Source organism: Pipistrellus kuhlii, unplaced genomic scaffold, assembly GCF_014108245.1.
Source record: "Pipistrellus kuhlii isolate mPipKuh1 unplaced genomic scaffold, mPipKuh1.p scaffold_m20_p_5, whole genome shotgun sequence".
Taxonomy (NCBI): domain Eukaryota; kingdom Metazoa; phylum Chordata; class Mammalia; order Chiroptera; family Vespertilionidae; genus Pipistrellus; species Pipistrellus kuhlii.
This window is the reverse complement of record NW_023425551.1, coordinates 24,095,081-24,112,677: the sequence shown is the minus strand read 5'-3', so window position 1 is coordinate 24,112,677 and position 17,597 is coordinate 24,095,081. Positions and strand designations below refer to the sequence as shown.

Below are 17,597 nucleotides of genomic sequence, written 5' to 3'. Positions count from 1 at the left end.
TGTGGTAACTATCTCAAAAGATAGTTAAGGAAGTAAACATGTAGATTACTTACAAAAGTGCCCAACACACATTAAGCACTTAATAACAGTTAGCAATCACTGTCATTACTTAATGATTCATTCCAAATTTGTCAATTTGTATTTAGTATATTCTGTGCCGTATCTCTATTCTCTATACAGCACACAAGCCCAGAAGCCAGCACACACTGAATATGGAAAAATAACCTTACAAATTAGCATGGCATAGTGTGCATATATATGTATATAAAATGATGGTCAGGCATTCTCACTTCTAATGTCAGCAATTAAACAAATTATCTCATTATAAAGCAAAAGTTGAAAAGGCACTTCAGGAAATTATCATACATCATACTAGGCATTAACTGTAACACTAGTTTACATTGTACTGATGGGACTAGATTTACAATCTCAGTTTCAGATGTGAAAATATACACTGAGTCTACAACTCACGTGGTAAAGGTGATCTTACCAAAACAGCACAAATGCAAGAAAATCTGGACTCTTCCCAGCTAGTCTGGGATGGCTGTTTGGCAGATAAAGAAGTTCTTAAAGCTCACTCTCCCAGAGTTCAGGACAAACAAAAGGGAGCCAGACAGATCATGTCTACCCATGTGCCGAGGTGTTGCCATGACAAACCTCTACCCTATGAACCTACTTTCATTCTGGAAATCGTCTTATTAATCTCTCCCACATCCCCAACAGTGACAATGTTGGACTTCAGCATCTGGTCGATCAATATCAGCCAGTCAGCTAGTTCTGTTGTCGTTTTATCCAGATCATCAGGTACTGAAATTTCCGAAGTATGAGGAGCCTGAGCAGGAGGCTCTGATGCAGAGGACACTAGCACCACCTTTATGGGAGCAGGATGAGCTGAAATAAAAAAATGTAGCAAAGTACTCAGTCAACAGGATATTCTGACTGTGGTGGGGCAATGTTGACATGCATCTGTGTGCTTATATAAAATTTAGATTAGGTTAAAAAATGGTGAGAGTTTTTTATTTCTTCATATGGAAGTGGCAATGGTATTTCCGACAGTACCTTTGGTAGCTGTAAAGCCAATTAAACACCCAGTTATACAATATTCTAGGGCAGCAATAACTCAAAAGTAACTAACACTGACACCAAGAGAAGATAATAGTAAGAAATACACCAACTGTGAGAAAATTAGCACTGCTATTTTATTTTGTCAAGCGGTTTGCCTTAATTATGAAGCCAACTTATTCATAGTTTTCTGTTTTTCAGATAGCTTGTAAAGCACTTAAATTTATAATATGAACATTAGCAATTCTTCATCCACATCACTGTGAATACCTAAGTAAGAATATCTATACTAATAAAAGGGTAATATGCTAATTAGACTGGATGTCTTCTAGACATCCTTCTGGACAAAGCCAAGGTGGCTGCACTGAGGCAGAGGTGCTTAGGGGCGATCAGGCTGGCAGGGAAGGGAGAGTGGTTAGGGGCAATCAGGCAGGCAGGCAGAGGCAGTTAGGGGTGATCAAGCAGGCAGGCAGGTGAGCGGTTAGGAGCCAGCTGTCCTGGATTGTGAGAGGAATGTCTGACTGCGGGTTTAGGTCCAATCCCACAGGGACATCTCCTGAGGGGTCCCGGATTGGAAAGGGTGCAGGCAGGGCTGAGGGACACTCTCCCACTATGCACAAATTTCATGCACCAGACCTCTAATATGTATATATATTCACTACCTGTTACTTAACTCTTTCCCTATAGCTAGATACTTAGTTGGCTCCTTCCATTTGTATAGAGTACTTAGCATATTTCTGATGAACACTTTGGTATCGATTTGCTAAAGCAGAATGACTAGATCAGAAAACATGAAAATAAAAGTAATGTATTTAATATTTATTAGCAAAATAAAATAGCAGTGCTAATTTTCCTTAAAAGTTGAAAATTGAGATTTGCAACAGCAACATGTGGACTCCGCATCCAGGATATACACCAATGATACTCTGTCTCAATGGATGAACACACAGTGCTCACCAGTGTGCTCATTTACTGGTTTTTTATTATCAGTGAGAGCAAACTTTTTTTGTTTGTTAACCAAATATAGTATAATTTATAACTGTGGTCTTTATCTGCTTCCTTTTCTATTTGCAAGGACTCATTTTTTATAGGAACGATGAATCTTGCCATATTGATGAAAACACTGTTTCTACTTTAGGATTTTTAATGTGTGTTTTGTTTTTAACATATAGATGTTATCAAATTTGGGTGATCAGATCCATAAATCTGTCCTGGGAGATTGTTTTTCCAGAACTTTCAGTTAGAGATTCTTGTCTTCTTCAAAATTTGGATATATATTATTCTCTCTCAGTTGTTTGTGCTTGTCTTCTGTTTTAAAAGATAGAAGGTTGATTGTTTTTCTTTAGTTTTACACAAGGTAGCTGAATTATTAGAGCCATCTGGAGCCCACTTTAACATACGGTATATTAGATAAGGCTTAATTAATTTTCTAAAAGATATCGTCAATCCATAAATTCAGCACAATTTAAATTAAAAGCTCCAACAGGTTTGCATATATCTTGACAAAATCATCTACTGAAATTTCCAATTCCAAAATTAAAGGGCCAGTAAGAGTCAAGAGAGAGAGCAGGGCACGGTGTTTCAGAGAGCTTGCAAGGTACGGTGTTATAGCTATGGTGCCATAACCCGTACTCTGATGGGGACAAGGAGAGAAAGAAATAGTGAGAAAACTTTTCCCTCCACACAGAAGTGATCATTGGCATCTATCAGTAAATTGTTTCCCTGGGATGGAGAACTGTTCCAAAACCTCATCTCCCACTTGGTTCCGGGATACCTAATCCTTTGTTCTCAGTCATGATCTGCATGCAATTACACCCTCCCAGGGCATGTTGGGTATTGGTTATAGCTGACTTTCTGAAAAACCGCATGTCCTCAGTTTCCCACCTTGCCTCCTCCCTTCCCTTCCCAGGCTCTCTTGGGGACCAGGTCCCACTCTTGTTCCAAGAAAGGCAAAAAGCTTATCTCTCACGAGTGCCTTGTAGGCAAGTATGTGCTGGGTTTAAAGAAGACATTGCTTTGAAGTAATTGAAAATAGAGTAACAGATCACAACTGTGTTGTGTTTTTCAGTTTAAAGTTTTCTCTAATTCATATATGATAAACATAGTTATAATGTCTTGCTATATTTATTTAAAAAAATGGTTAAGGAATAAACTGTATCTTACCAGCAGTTCTTGTCTGAGAAACTGAGCAGGGCTCCTGGCCGCGTTCCTTCAGTGCAGTGGGCACATCTCTGCATACCTATAGCATCCTGCCAAGTGGAAAGAGAAGAGTACCATATAAATAAAGGTGATCTTGCTATCCACTGCAGTCTTGCTTAAGCCCCTACTCCACCAACATTACTATCAAAATAACATCCAGCCCAACCGTGTGGCTCAGTGATTGAGCATCATCCTATGAACCAGATCATGGTTCCTTTCCCAGCCAGGGCACATTCCCTTGTCTCAGGGGGCATGCAGGAGTCAGTCATCCAATCAATGATTCTCTCTCATTACTGATGATTCTCTCTCCCTCCCTCTCCCATCGCCTCTGAAATCAATTTAAAATAAATTAAGAACGCCATCCAGTCCTTAGCTGCCCTGGCCCTTTGTAACATTTAATGCTGTTACACACGCTCCCTTGAACTCTGAACAGTCTGTATTCCTGACTTTCCTCCCTCCTCTCTCTGACCTTCTAAGTGTCCTTTACCAGCTCATTCTCCTCTGCCCATCCATCAAATGTTAACATTCTAAAGGGCAGGAGTTTTCGTTTCTGTCACTGACTCAGGCTTCTCTCCCTGGGTCCTGGTTTCTAATGGTTACATCTACCACACAGAGTTTAAAGATGCCAAGGACTCTCAAAAATGTACTTCCAGTCTGGCAATTAGATATTCAGACATGTCCAAATCTAAGTCATCATCTGTCTCCCTGAAACTCCCTTTACAAAGTTAATAACTAATTGATCTTTCCAGATCAGCTATCCTGATCTGATAGTGGGTTTTGCTAAGAGGAGTTACTTGACTTCCTGATATCCTAAGAACATTCATCCTAGGATCACTCCATCCATCACTATAGTTCAGCTATAGTGAGCTTACAAAAGGTAACTTTCTCCTGCTTAACAACCTTTGACAGCTGCCCACTGCTCTCAAAGTGATGAACTGTTCTCAAAACACAGCTTAAATTCCTTGTGATGCAAGGTGCGGCCTCCAGGATCTGATGTTTGCCAGCATCACTCATTCTTTACTTCATACTGAGCCACTTCCAGGACCCAAGTGCATTGTGCTCATTCTCTGTCTCTTCTAGACCATTTCACTTGCTGCTGTTCTCTCTGCAGTGCCCTTTCCCCCACTGTTCATTTTTCCAATTCTTATTCATCCTTTACAAACTAGCTTGGAAATGATCTCCTCCAAAAAACCATCCAGTTACCTCCTAAGGCCAGGTATATGCCCTACTTTTATATCTCTATGGATCCCTCTATGTTATAATTGCTTAGCTACTTGTCTCCCCACAATAAATTAGAAGGAGTGACATACTCTTTGCTGTATTAAAATGGTGACTGGCATAAAGTGAAAGTTCGATTAAACCCTATTCAGGGAATGAATGACTGCATGAATGAATTAAATATCCCAGAATAGTATTTCCCAAAGTGTGTTTGTTGGAATTCTCTGCACAGTCAGCACTGGTTGTTCTTGGACATTCATAATTCGCCTACGTACAGTAAAATCAGTGAAATTCTATGATAAAGAAATTCTTAATACACACCTTATTCCAAGTGGAATTCACAGTTCTTAAGCTTTCTGACATTTTTTCTCTTTCATGTAAACTCAGACTTTTATCTGAGAGCATTTCCAATTCAGTTCTATTCAGCCATTTGAGTTTCTCAGCTTGTACGTCCATCTCCTGGTTTAAGTCCTAAAGGTGTCAGAAGAGAGGTATGATTAGAAGTTTGTCACACTAGAGAAAGTTCAAGAACTATATTAGAAACTAACATACTTTGGGTATTTTACAAATGTAAATTTTTAATTTCTTAAGTAGACAATAAACCTATAAGAAGCCCGAACATATCTTAACAAATTGTAATTGACACGGGAACGACCAACCTCCTGCAATGTGCACTCGGGTGCTCCCTGTCTCATAATAGAGCCATATCCTCTCATATCTACATTGATAATTTAACATTCTGTTCTTAGATGATGCAAATGATGTCTGTTCCAATGAAAGGCCAAAACAAAATAAAAAGGGTTGGATGCATCTCTCTCTACCTCATCTCTACAGATCCTATTGTACTGTCCTGCCCTTTGCAATGGCCCACAAATATTCCAAGAAAACGAATGAAATTTGTAGTTAAAACAGGAACAAGTTTGTTGGCTATTTGATGTCACATTTTGAAAAGAAAACTTAGTAATTGTTTCCCACATAGTATTTTTTTGTTGTTACTAATAGTTTCCAAAATGCCTCAATCTTACTTCTTTAGACAAAATCTCTTCAAATTAGTAGGCATCCTTTTAGGCATACTTTGATGCATGCCTTTGTGTTCATTCACATACTCACCCAATTTCTTCTTTTATAAAATAAAAATATGGACACTATGTTATGTTCTGCAATAAGTCTTTCAATTCTTAACACAAAAAGATATAAAATTTATGGCTATTTGATTATATTTATTTATATATCCTTATGTATTTTATACGTAGTATAAATAAACAGTTATAAACAACCCTTGTAGGTTGTAGATAAGCAGAAAAGATTGTATTAATACAACCATGACCCTGGGCCTCAAGTCACTTAAAGAGTTTTCTTGTTTCTACAAAACTCAACTTTATAGCTAGTAATTAGCAATTATCTTCTAAATCCAAAAGCAAAAACTTTACTTCAAAGCAATAATTTATTCTACAATGATGATGTCTACTTAAAGTATCCTAAAAACCTTAGGTCTAATACTGAGACCACACGATTTATCATTTTTATGAGGGAAGCCTTACCTCTGCAAGAACAAAATACAGCTGCTCTTTAGAAGACCAAGGTATCCCTCTTTAAAGTTCACCACATGTACCACAAAAGTCCAAAGTTTCTTACCTTTTTCTTCTTCTAATATGTTCTTATTTTTAGTGTAATTGTGCGTGCATCAAAAAAAGGATTGGCAAATGTAAAGACAAACCACTTACCGTTAATTCTTTGAAATTTTCTTCCAGCTCGGTGGTGGATCTCTTTTGCACAGCATTCTCGGCCTTTGTTAACCAACAGGTAATCTCATCTAGTCTCCTTCTATATTCCATCACTTGCTTGTTTTCTCCATATATTCTAAAAGAATATATTATTGAAAAATATTGGGACAAATTATCCAACTAAGCAGAAAAGCACACATTTGCTTTGCATATCTGTACTAAATAAACCGCAAATGAAATAACTCCTGATAATTATTTCAATACGTCTTAATGTGTCAATAATAATGTATACATTCTGCAATGCCAATTATTTGATAATGTAAGAATTCTTCCTTTATTAAACCCAAAAACACTGAAACTAAAGACTGTTATTTTCTCTCATCATGAATATTATATTGAAATTTAATAATGAGAATTTTTTAAACTAGATCCCACTGTTCAACATAATAGACTTTTTAAGAACCATGAAAAGTGTTTTGATCTAAAAGTATAAGAAAAGGCACATAATTACTCCATAGAGAGAGAAAAACTTCATTATATGAGATATTATTAACATTAGGTGGCAACTATTATTCCACTTCATTCACAGGAAAGAAAGAATAGATACTGAAAATGGAATTTTTTTACAAGTATTAGAAAATGGAAATCTAGTTGGTTCATTAAAATAAAACTGATATTTAAATATAGCCTAGTCATAAAAAGAAATCTAGAAAATAAAGAAAAGTTTTAAAGGACATAAGGACACAAATAGTCGTCATAAAAATAAAAGAGAAACTGTCTTAATTAGATCATTTAAATGTTATAAGAATAACATTTATAAGTATATAAACCATGTGTCAGAAGATGAGAGTATGATTAGAACTCATATGACAAACAAGATTATTTATTTTTAAGAAAGAATTTAGAGCTTGGGGTGGTATCATTAATTTTATAGCTAATAATTTAAATTATTATGCAATTTTTTAATAAATTACATTGTATCACCATATTTTTATGGCTATAAATTTGTCTTTTCAACCACAAAAAAACTTTATATATATATATATTAAATAAATATATATTTAGTAGAGAATCAGTAATATTTAAGAGGGTATTTTAATATTTAAAAAACTAATGAAAGTCACAAGTTTTTAAATTTAAGTATCCATTAGGAGGAAATACTGCTTCAAAATTAAAAACAAAAATATCAAGCAGCAGTACTATTGTTAAGACTACAAATACCAAAACAGGTAATTTACCCTCTGAATCAAAGAGTATTTCACTAAAATAACTACTTTGGAAACACCTAAAATACCATTATAGACTTATATTAAAAAAAAAAAAAAGCTGGCATTTAAATGTTTCATGTTTCATAATCATGACCAATTTAGTATTTTGAAAATATATCTATGAAGGGAAATAGCAAGTTATTTCAATACTGCATATTTGAGTCACAAAATTTTCATCTGTAGACTAGCTAAATATAATCTACATTTTAAATGTTATCCCTATGAATAAAAACAAGCTTTAAATTCATGTTCTAACAGTAGACAACAATTGCTCATTAAGAAATAACACTGTGAGCTGTTGACCTGTGCAGTTATTTAACTACAAGCACTCAATACAAAATAGATTGAAACGTGCGCTTCTTCGATGACTATGATAACATCTAAGCTCTTAAAGTGCCAACGTGGCTCTGAGTTAAGATAAATGACTAAGTGAAGTGATGTTAAACCATGAACTTATAAAAACAAGCACTTTAGTTAAAATATCAGATGTTAGAGAAGAGGTGCATTATTCTTTTCAAAAAAAAAAAAAAAGTAAAATATAAGTAGTGGCTTCAATGTGTTAGTTCTGGAAGCTATAATTAGCACATCCCACAGAGCTCCATTTGAAAAAACTTTAGAATTTCTGTATTGTTGCTAATACTATGCCAGTGGGTACCTCCTTTTCTTTAGAAGACCTGGCAAATAGATAATTTTCAAGCTGGAAAGATTCCCCATGAAATCTCATGGGCATGGCATAGAAGATCCTAAGAACCTCAGCTTCCAATCGTGGCCCTGGTCCCTGAACCTTCCTCTCCCTCTAACCTTGGCAGGTCTCTCCCCTGCCATACTATTTCATGCCTCCCTCCCACCTTTGCCTGTTCTACTTATTTTCCCTAGAAGGCCCTCCCCAGGAGGAATGTATGGGAAATGGCTATAAATGCTTCAAAGCTCTGTTTCAGGATCTTTCCCCTATGATGCCTAAATGCCATGGCTCATCACCCCACCTGGCGACAACACTGCATCTTCATCAGTACATAGCATTTTTTCCTTAAAATCTTTTCTTCTTGCCCTAGTCAGTTTGGCTCAGTAGATAGAGATTCAGCCTGAGGACTGAAGGGTCCTAGGTTCGATTCCAGTCAAGGGCACATGCCCAGGCTGCAGGCTCGAGCCCCACTAGGGGGCACTGCAGGAAAGATGCTTTTCATAAACACTCTAATCTAATTTTTATGACACTCCTCTACAAAAATATCCGAGTTCTTATTTACAGAAAGAAAACTCAGCTAGAGATCTGTGGCCTTCCCAAGTTTGTACAGAACTGCATTTGAGAGCATAAGTTAGCATCATCAATAACTTTGTGTGAGACCTTGGACCTTACCTCTTCGAGCCTCAGTTTTTAAAGCTGTACAAATGGGCCTACTGGTGACCTAGAGCAGGCTTGAGGAACTTCCAGCCTATGGGCACTATAAGGCCCAAGAAATCATTTTGTCTGGCCCTGCCAAGGCATTAGGGGTGAGTTAATTAAACATTTGACCAAATATAGCAGGCTAATTTTTAAGTTGTTAATTTTGCATGGCCTGTAAATGATGGTATAAATATCCAAATGGCCCTTGGCAGAGAAAAGGTTCCTCAACCCTGTACTAGCAGATAGTTAGATGGAGTTAAATGGGGCCTTGTGTACAAGGTGCCAAACGCTATCTCCACTATGTGGCAAACTCTCAACCAAGACACCCAAACTACTATTGCTTCTTACAAAAACACACAAAATGATAGATGTTGTTATTTTATAAAAAGCAACCAAAGGCCAAACAGTCATACTTGAATATTGTATGTTATAATATAGGCATACCTCACTTTATTGTGTTTCATTTTACCGTGTTTGACAGGAATTGCATTTTCTTACAAATTGAAGGTAAGTCCCTCAAGCCAGCAAAAAGATATGACTCATTGAAGGCTCAGATAATGGTCAGCATTTTTTAGCAATAAAGTATTTTTTAATTAAGGTACATAATGGATTGTTTAGACAAAATGCTATTACACACTTAATAGGCTACAGTATAGTTTAAACATAACTTTTATTTGCAGTGGGAAACCCAAAAATATGTGTGGCTTGTTTTATTGTAATGATGGATTTATTATAGTGGTCTGGGCCTGAACCCACAATATCTCCAAAGTATGCCTGTATTTGGACTTAAAAAGATATTAGGTTGGCCTTTAACAAAATATTAGCATTGCTCTAAAGTAGGGGTGTCGAACTCAATCAGAGAAGGGGCCAAAATCTAAAATCCAGCCTAAATCGCGGGCCGAATGGTTTACTGAACAGTCATAACTGTCATTGTGATGGAAACGCAGCGGAGTGCAGTGATGACAGCGCGGTGCGGGCCACATTGCAAGGCCTGGCGGGACGGATTTGGCCCGCGGGCCTTGTGTTTGACACATGTGCTCTAAAATAATACATCATCTACAGAGTTAAGATTAGCAGGAAAAAGTACCTGGAAATTTTTAGCCTACAATTACCATTAATCCACCCCAAAAAGGTCATTTATAAGACAGAATGTATTAAGCAAAGTAGAAATTATCCATTAGTTATTAACCATCTCAGGAAAATAACTTCAAAAATAATTTTAAAGCAATATATAGCACACGTATAATGTTGAACTTTATAGTCACTGGTAAAGTGTTTACAACCAAAGGTACCCTAATAAAATCTGGGGCACTGTCACATAATTTAGCATAAGAACAAACAACAATACATCATATGTATCCTGTTACCTGGAAGAGTTGAGGTATTTATTATTTGTCAAGCATTGACACATATATGAGCACAGCACACCTTGTGACTAAAAACAACCTAGCGAGAGGATTACTAATGAAGATCCCAAGGTCCAGTCAGGAAATGAGCAAGCGAGAAGCCTGACCCTGAACCCTGATCTTCAGACCGGAAGTCCAGAGTGTTCTTTCAACTACTTCCAGTTCCTGCCACATGGTCACCGTATCACAATCAACAGTCAGAAATAAAAAGAACAAGGCAAGTTTCACGTGTATCCTACTGCACCAAAAGGTGGGACTTCATGGACAGCCTGAACATTCAGTTAGGAGGAGGGTTCTAAAATGCATAACATGAACAGTGCAGGTCTTAACTGTCAGTAATATCAGGCAACAAGAGAACTCTGGACTTCTCTGATTGTATCTTTAAAAGGTCCTGCCCTAAATGTCTACCCTTGTGCCCTTAGCTTAGAGAAGCTCAGTCACCTTGGCCGCCGATCCTTCACCTCTGCGATGATCGCAGCCCAACGTTGATTTAGGCTGTCCAGCTTGTCTTTTAAGGCGCTCCCATCCATGGGGCCGAGTCTCTGGACAACCCCATCCCAGGATCTGTTCAGGGCTGCAAAGCCGGGCTGGTGACTGCTAATGCTTTCTTCAAGTTCCTACAACAGAGGACAACCCAAGATGAATTCTGACACTAAGTTAAGATTTCCTGATGCAAGGAATCCCCCAGGTTCCCAGGCATTAATTTACGTGCTAGAGGAACAAAGTCATGGGATACATTATGTTCATGAAAAAGGCACTTAAAAAGATTTTCATTAAATTTCAGTAAGTGCACTACACAAAATCCATTTTGAAATCTCACCCACGCTTGTGGATGTCATACAGTGAAACAGGGTAATAAATAATATGAAGAAAATAGCAGCTGTTTACAACTGAAGCATAAGCATCAATCAGGTTTGATTAAATGGGATTGCTTATCTTTTCCCAAATATGTGCTTGAAAGCATTTATCAAAAGGAAAAATAAGCCGAAACCGATTTGGCTCAGTGGTAGAACGTCGGTCTGCGGACTGAAAGGTCCCAGGTTCGATTCCGGTCAGGGGCATGTACGTTGGTTGCAGGCACATCCCCGGTAAGGGGTGTGCAAGAGGCAGCTGGTCGGAGGCTCTCTCTTATCGATGTTTCTAGCTCTCTATCTCTCTCCCTTCCTCTCTGTAAAAAATCAATAAAAATATTTTTTTTTTAATAAAAAATAAATTTTAAAAAAAAGGAAAAATAAATCTATATGCCCTTATGTCCTACCACAGATAGGTAAACTACATTTTCTTGAGACATTGCTTCAATGGTCTCTAAATTTTTAAGCAACAGATTTAAAGAGAATATTTTAAAGATAAATTTAGGCACTCATCTATATTTCTAAAAATAACATGTATATGAGAAAAAATAAATGTATTTGTTAATGCCTCATAAACCTTCTCCATAAAATACATTTTTAAAATATAATAAAAGAGAAAATATTTTAACAATGGTAAATAGAAATTTTGCTTGCTTTTTGACCATTATGTTTAAAGCCCTATTTTATTAGCAGAACTGATTTTGCTACTGTTATATTTTCCAAGACTGAATTAGACTTACATGAGCAGCTGCCCTGACATAGCTCATGAATAATTTACTTTTATAATAATTATCAATAATACGAAGTGGCAATAAGTGCTAAGTACAGAAAACAGGGGTGAGGTATGCTGATATCTTTCTGCCTTAGTCTTGGGTACAAAATTTTAGGTATGTTATTTTAAATATATATATTTTTAAATTTTTTAAATGTACTTTTATTGATTTCAGAGAGGGAGGGAAAGGGAGAGAGAGAAAGAAGTACCAATGATGAGAGAAAATCATTGATTGGCTGCCTCCTGCATGCCCCACACTGGGGATCCAGCCTGCAATCCAGACATGTGCCTTGATTGGGAATCAAACCATGACTCCTGGTTCATAGATCAACTGAACCACACTGGCCAGGCATAAATATAATTTTTTTAAATAATTTTTTTTTTCATATTAGCCACTACAGAGTATTTTTAATTAAATTTCACTAAAATTCTAATTAAAAATGTAAATAATGTTTCTTAAGCCTTTATGACTGAAAAATAGATTTGGAATAAAATTTACAGGTTGTAATGCATCTAAAAATTCATATATTTAGCTCTAACTTTTTAAATATATCTTAAATGCCACATACTAAAACACATGTGTCAAACACAAGGCCCGAGGGCCAAATCCGTCCCGCCAGGCCTTGCAATGTGGCCCGCACCGGGCTGTCATCACTGCACTCTGCTGCGTTTCCATCACAATGACAGTTTATGACTGTTCAGTAAACCATTCGGCCCGCGATTTAGGCTGGATTTTAGATTTTGGCCCCTTCTCTGATTGAGTTCGACACCCCTATACTAAAAGAATATGGCCCAGCCAGTGTGGCCCAGTGGTCCAGCATCGATCTATGAACCAGGAGATCATAGTTCGATTCCTGAACAGGGCACATGCCACGGTTTCGGGATCAAATCCCCAGTGGAGGGCATGGAGGAGGCAGCTGATCAATGATTTTTCTCTCATCAATGATGTTTCTCTCTCTCTCTCCCTCTCCCCTCCTCTCTGAAATAAAAAAAAAATAAAAAAAATAAAAAAAGAAGAAGAAAGGAATATGGCAGTTAGTAGCAGATCTGCATCCTGTGATGGAGAGCTCTCACCTTTTGGTGGACCCTGGCTTTCTCTAGGTCCAAGCCACCATCTGGAGCCAAGGCATCAGCCAGTAACTCCTCAGCTTCCGTTGCCCATAAGCTGAATTCATTGAGGTCACAGTGGAACTTTATCCATTCTTCCATAGACCTGTCAACGTAACTAGAGGACAAAAATGAACATAAAATAGGTTTCCAAACTTTCCAGGACTGCTTTGAAACATTCTTTCTAAATAAATTCAAATCTAATTTAAACTGAAAGTTCCAAAGATCAGTGAATTCACAACTCACTGCTCTAGGATCAGTTTTCATAATGGGTTACAGTTAATGATTCCTTTTAGAGAAAGGTGTCGTACCAAGAAACTGGCTCAAGCACCATCCTACCCCCCTTTCTTTCACATACATGCCTGCACACATACTAGGCAGCTTATTAACTGAAAAGACAGCCTTCTTCAGTTTGGAAAATCAAGATGGATTAGCTACAGGCAGTTAACCCACCCAACTTTAAATGAAATGTCAGAAATGATTACTCTATTCTTTTAGGAAAAAAATTATGGTGTTTTACTTCTCAGGTAGAACAAAAATCAAAATGCCAAAACACTTCAAAATTTCCTTTCCCTCCCTTATTCTCTGTGTGATGGAGTGAATTGTGATCCCAAAACTCATTTGTTGAAGCCCTAACCCCTATAGTGACTATTTGGAGATAGGGCCTTCAGGGAGGTAATTTTTTTAAATGAGGTCTTAAGGGTGGGGCCATAACCCACACAACTGGTATCCTAATAAGACAAGGAAGAGACACCAGAGATATCGTTCACTGTGTCCAAAAGAGCAGAGAGAAAAAGACATAAAGGACACAGGGAGAAGGTGGCCAACTGCAAGCCAGTGAGAAAGGCCTCAATACAAACTAACCCTGCTGGAGCCTTGATCTTGGAGTTACAGCCTCCAGAACTGGAAACAATAAATGTATGTTGAGTAAGCCGTCCAAGCTGTGGTGTCTTATTAAGGTAACTCTAGCAAACTAACACCCTCTGTGCAATGACTAATCCACAGTACAGTATGGAAGTGCCTGCAAAGCCAGGTTAGGCAATGAGACAAAGGACTACTGAGTTGCCCATTTAATCCTCTCTCCTTTAGAAATAAGATAAAGTCAAAGCCCAGTGCTAGTCGTATTTAGAATGTATAAAATAAGTATAAAAAAGTATAAGTTTTACTGCAGTCAGATCCTAAACACTTTCCTTCTGCCTTTTCATTTCGTTAAGTGGTGCTGGGAAAGGCTTGGAAGATACCGCTGAGATTTTAATATTAATATAATTTGTATTCTATATAATAAAAAGATATTACTATTTTAAAAAATAATAAAATAATCCCTGACAATTCTAACTCTAAAATAATGTTTATTTTTCCTTCGCCCATGAACATAATTTTGAAAATGTAGTTAATATTTGTTAAGTGCCCACAGGAAGCAACATTCTATTGGGCATGACAAAATTAAGAGCACTTCAAACAGAATACTATGAAAAACCATTAAAACAATATTTATCGACTTCGGTAAAAATGTGCAGTAACTAAATAACAGCCACAAATTTCAGCTTTGGGGATGCTGCAATAATAAAGAAAAGATGTTGCTAGAAAGGCGCTCCAAAGACACTGAGAATATAAACAGTAAACCAAATAAATCTAAGCAGTATAGCCATAGATTAAATGAGAGAGAGGGAGGGAGGGGGAGGGAGAGAGAGAGAAAGAGAGAGAGAGAGAAAGAGAGAGAGAGAGAGAGAGAGAGAGAGAGAGAGAGAGAGAGAGAGAGAGAGGGAGAAATGTTCAACTAGGAGGCACTAAGTCATCACCTCCTTTCTGATCACGGTCAGTTCATATGGGAGGCAGTATGAAATTGTGAAGGTCTATGGACTTCCAGAGAGTCAAAGGACTCAAAATCCAAGCCTTAATCTAGAAACATACAAGTTTGCTTTCTTTAATATCGCAACTGGCATTGATCTCTTTCCCCAAAAACATTCACCACCTCAGTTCCTGGTCTCTGATGACGTTACCATTGCCTACCTGGGTCCCTAGGCTTGATAATGAACAGTCAGTATATAGAACCACCCACCTGGAGCCTTAATACAAAACATATTTAAAAATAAAATTCAGGTGGCTTAGCTATTAAATGATAATTTTAAATCAAACAAAATTGCTTTTAAAGGATACATATTTAAATAACATCACACAAAAAGTAATTTGTAAGCATTAAACAAACCAATATCACGAAGGAAAAAGACTCATAAAGTATAATTATATAAAATTAAACCCATACATCAAAAACATACCGTTAACAAAATTAAATTAGACGGCATATGAAAAGCTGGGACTAAGCAATAAACAAGAAACATGAATAGGTAATATCCTTAATGTAGAAAAAAACCTCTTATAAATTAATCAATAAATAGTAATACATAATAGAAAACTGAGCAAAGATATGACCTAACAACTGACAGAAGAAATAACACTGGGGCCATCAAACATATGTAAGAATATTGAAATGTCGCTAACAAAGAAGTGAAAATTTATTGAGATGCAATCTTCACTATACAATTGGCAGAGGTCTGAAAAAAACAAACAAACAACCCTTTCCTTGTTAACAAGCATTCAGTTAACTTTCACATATACTGTTGGCAAGAGTATAACCAATCTCATAACGCAATGCAGAGCCTTAAGATGTCATTACTTTTGCCGAAAACCGGTTTAGCTCAGTGGATAGAGCGTCGGCTTGGGGACTGAAAGGTCCCAGGTTCAATTCTGGTCAAGGGCACGTACCTTGGTTGCGGGCATATCCCCAGTAGGGAGTGTGCAAGAGGCAGCTGATCGATGACTCTCTCTCATCGATGTTTCTAACTCTCTATCTCTCTCCCTTCCTCTCTGTACAAAATCAATCTAATATATTTTTTAAAAAAAAAAGATGCTATTACTTTTAACAATTTAATCTTTATCTAATAAACAAGTCTAATTAAATAGAAGTATGCATAAAGGTATACTTAAAACAATATTCTCTAAATGCATACAGATGAATTTAAAAATCCATACAAATAAATATACCAAAAGGCCACTGAAAGATATCTTTTCAAGGATTTTATAATCACACATATGTGATTATAGGCTAAAACAAAAAAAAGATGAAGACCATGATGCCTAATTTTTGTGTATATGTCTCTAAAGTTTTCCAATGGACTTTTCTGTGTTAACTTTCTCTTACATGGTACTTTATATTGGGCTATTATTTCACATCTTATTTGCCTTTCTACTATATACCCAGTTACTGCCAAAAATCATCTCATTTTTTTTTAATTCCACCTATTAATAGGCTTGGTCAAAATCTAGAAAGACAGAGGCTCAAAATCATTTTACTTAACACGTTATTTTTAAAGAGTTTGTGGTTATATATGGATTCCAATTATCTGCTCGTGTCTCTCACATTAATCATCAACATGTTGGGAAAGTGAACATTAATGAAAACCCTTAAGTTATTTTAAAGAAAATGGATACTATTTAGATATTAAAAATTAAAGGTGCTTCCTTTAATTATTAAGATATTATGTTGCAAATGATCACCTGTATGTAATCTCTTTCCTCTTTCTTTAAGAAACTACACTCAACACAATTTATTAAAAAGAGCCTCTTCCAAGGATGTGAAACATACTCTCGTTAATCTTAATGTACATGTGTCATGGCTCATGAGCTTATAGTTATTTTTTAAATTAAAGTTTAACTTAATTTACACATACCCTTTACGATCATTGTACATCCTGTTAATTCCATCCCATTTCGTATCCAGTTGAGTGAGTGTATCCCGGATCTGAATAGCTTCAGGTCCAGAGGCTTCGAGGATAACATCTGGTTGTTTCTCGTGAATGACTGCGATCTGCTCTCCGAGCTTGTCCAGATGAACTTTGATATTCTACAAATATATTGCCAAACATTAACAAATCCAGCAAAAAGGTAAAAAGAATGAAATCACAGATGAAAAATGTATATGGTATAATACTTACTTAATAGATAATGAAATATAATAATTTTTACTAACCAAAACTGGAAACTTAAAAATAATAATAATAATACCCTGTATTGACTAAAGTGTAAGGAACACTACATGATATCCCAATGGTGAGGGGAAAAAAAATCCTAGCACATGTTCCATGTGGCATTTGTCCAGAAATAAAAAAATTCTATAACATTCTGTATAGGTAATGAAGTGCTTAAGCTAAAAATCATTTATGTTTTCATATATTTAAAATGCTAGTTTAAGTGACAGAAATGAGCTGTCAATCAAAGCCATCAAATCAATCAGCAATTTTATTGTGACCTTATATCCGGGACCTAGATAATAAAAGGCTAATATGCAAATAGACCAAACAGTAGAATGACCAGTCGCTGTGATGTGCACTGGCCACCAAGGGGCAGACCCTCAATGCAGGAACTTCCCCCTGGTGGTCAATGTGCTCCCACGGGGAAGTGCTGCTAAGCCAGAGCCCTGAGCCAGGCTCATGGCTGGCAAGTGCAGCAGCAGTGGCGGGTGGCGGGAGCCTCTCCTGCCTCGGCAGCAGCACTAAGGATGCCCGAGGGCTCCCACACTGTGAGAGGGAGCAGGCTGGGCTGAGGTACCCCC

The 17,597-nt window shown here is 36.9% G+C and overlaps 1 protein-coding gene across 1 annotated transcript in view; it reads right to left on the bottom strand.

Annotated features, from left to right (window-relative positions):
* UTRN (utrophin) overlaps nucleotides 1-17,597 on the bottom strand; it is a 341,169-nt gene that overhangs the window by 210,327 nt on the left and 113,245 nt on the right. The window contains 7 exon segments of the mRNA XM_045572887.1: nucleotides 677-891; nucleotides 3,226-3,301; nucleotides 4,801-4,950; nucleotides 6,204-6,339; nucleotides 10,700-10,875; nucleotides 12,956-13,106; nucleotides 16,717-16,889. Of these exon segments, the coding sequence (XP_045428843.1) occupies nucleotides 677-891; nucleotides 3,226-3,301; nucleotides 4,801-4,950; nucleotides 6,204-6,339; nucleotides 10,700-10,875; nucleotides 12,956-13,106; nucleotides 16,717-16,889 (1,077 nt within the window).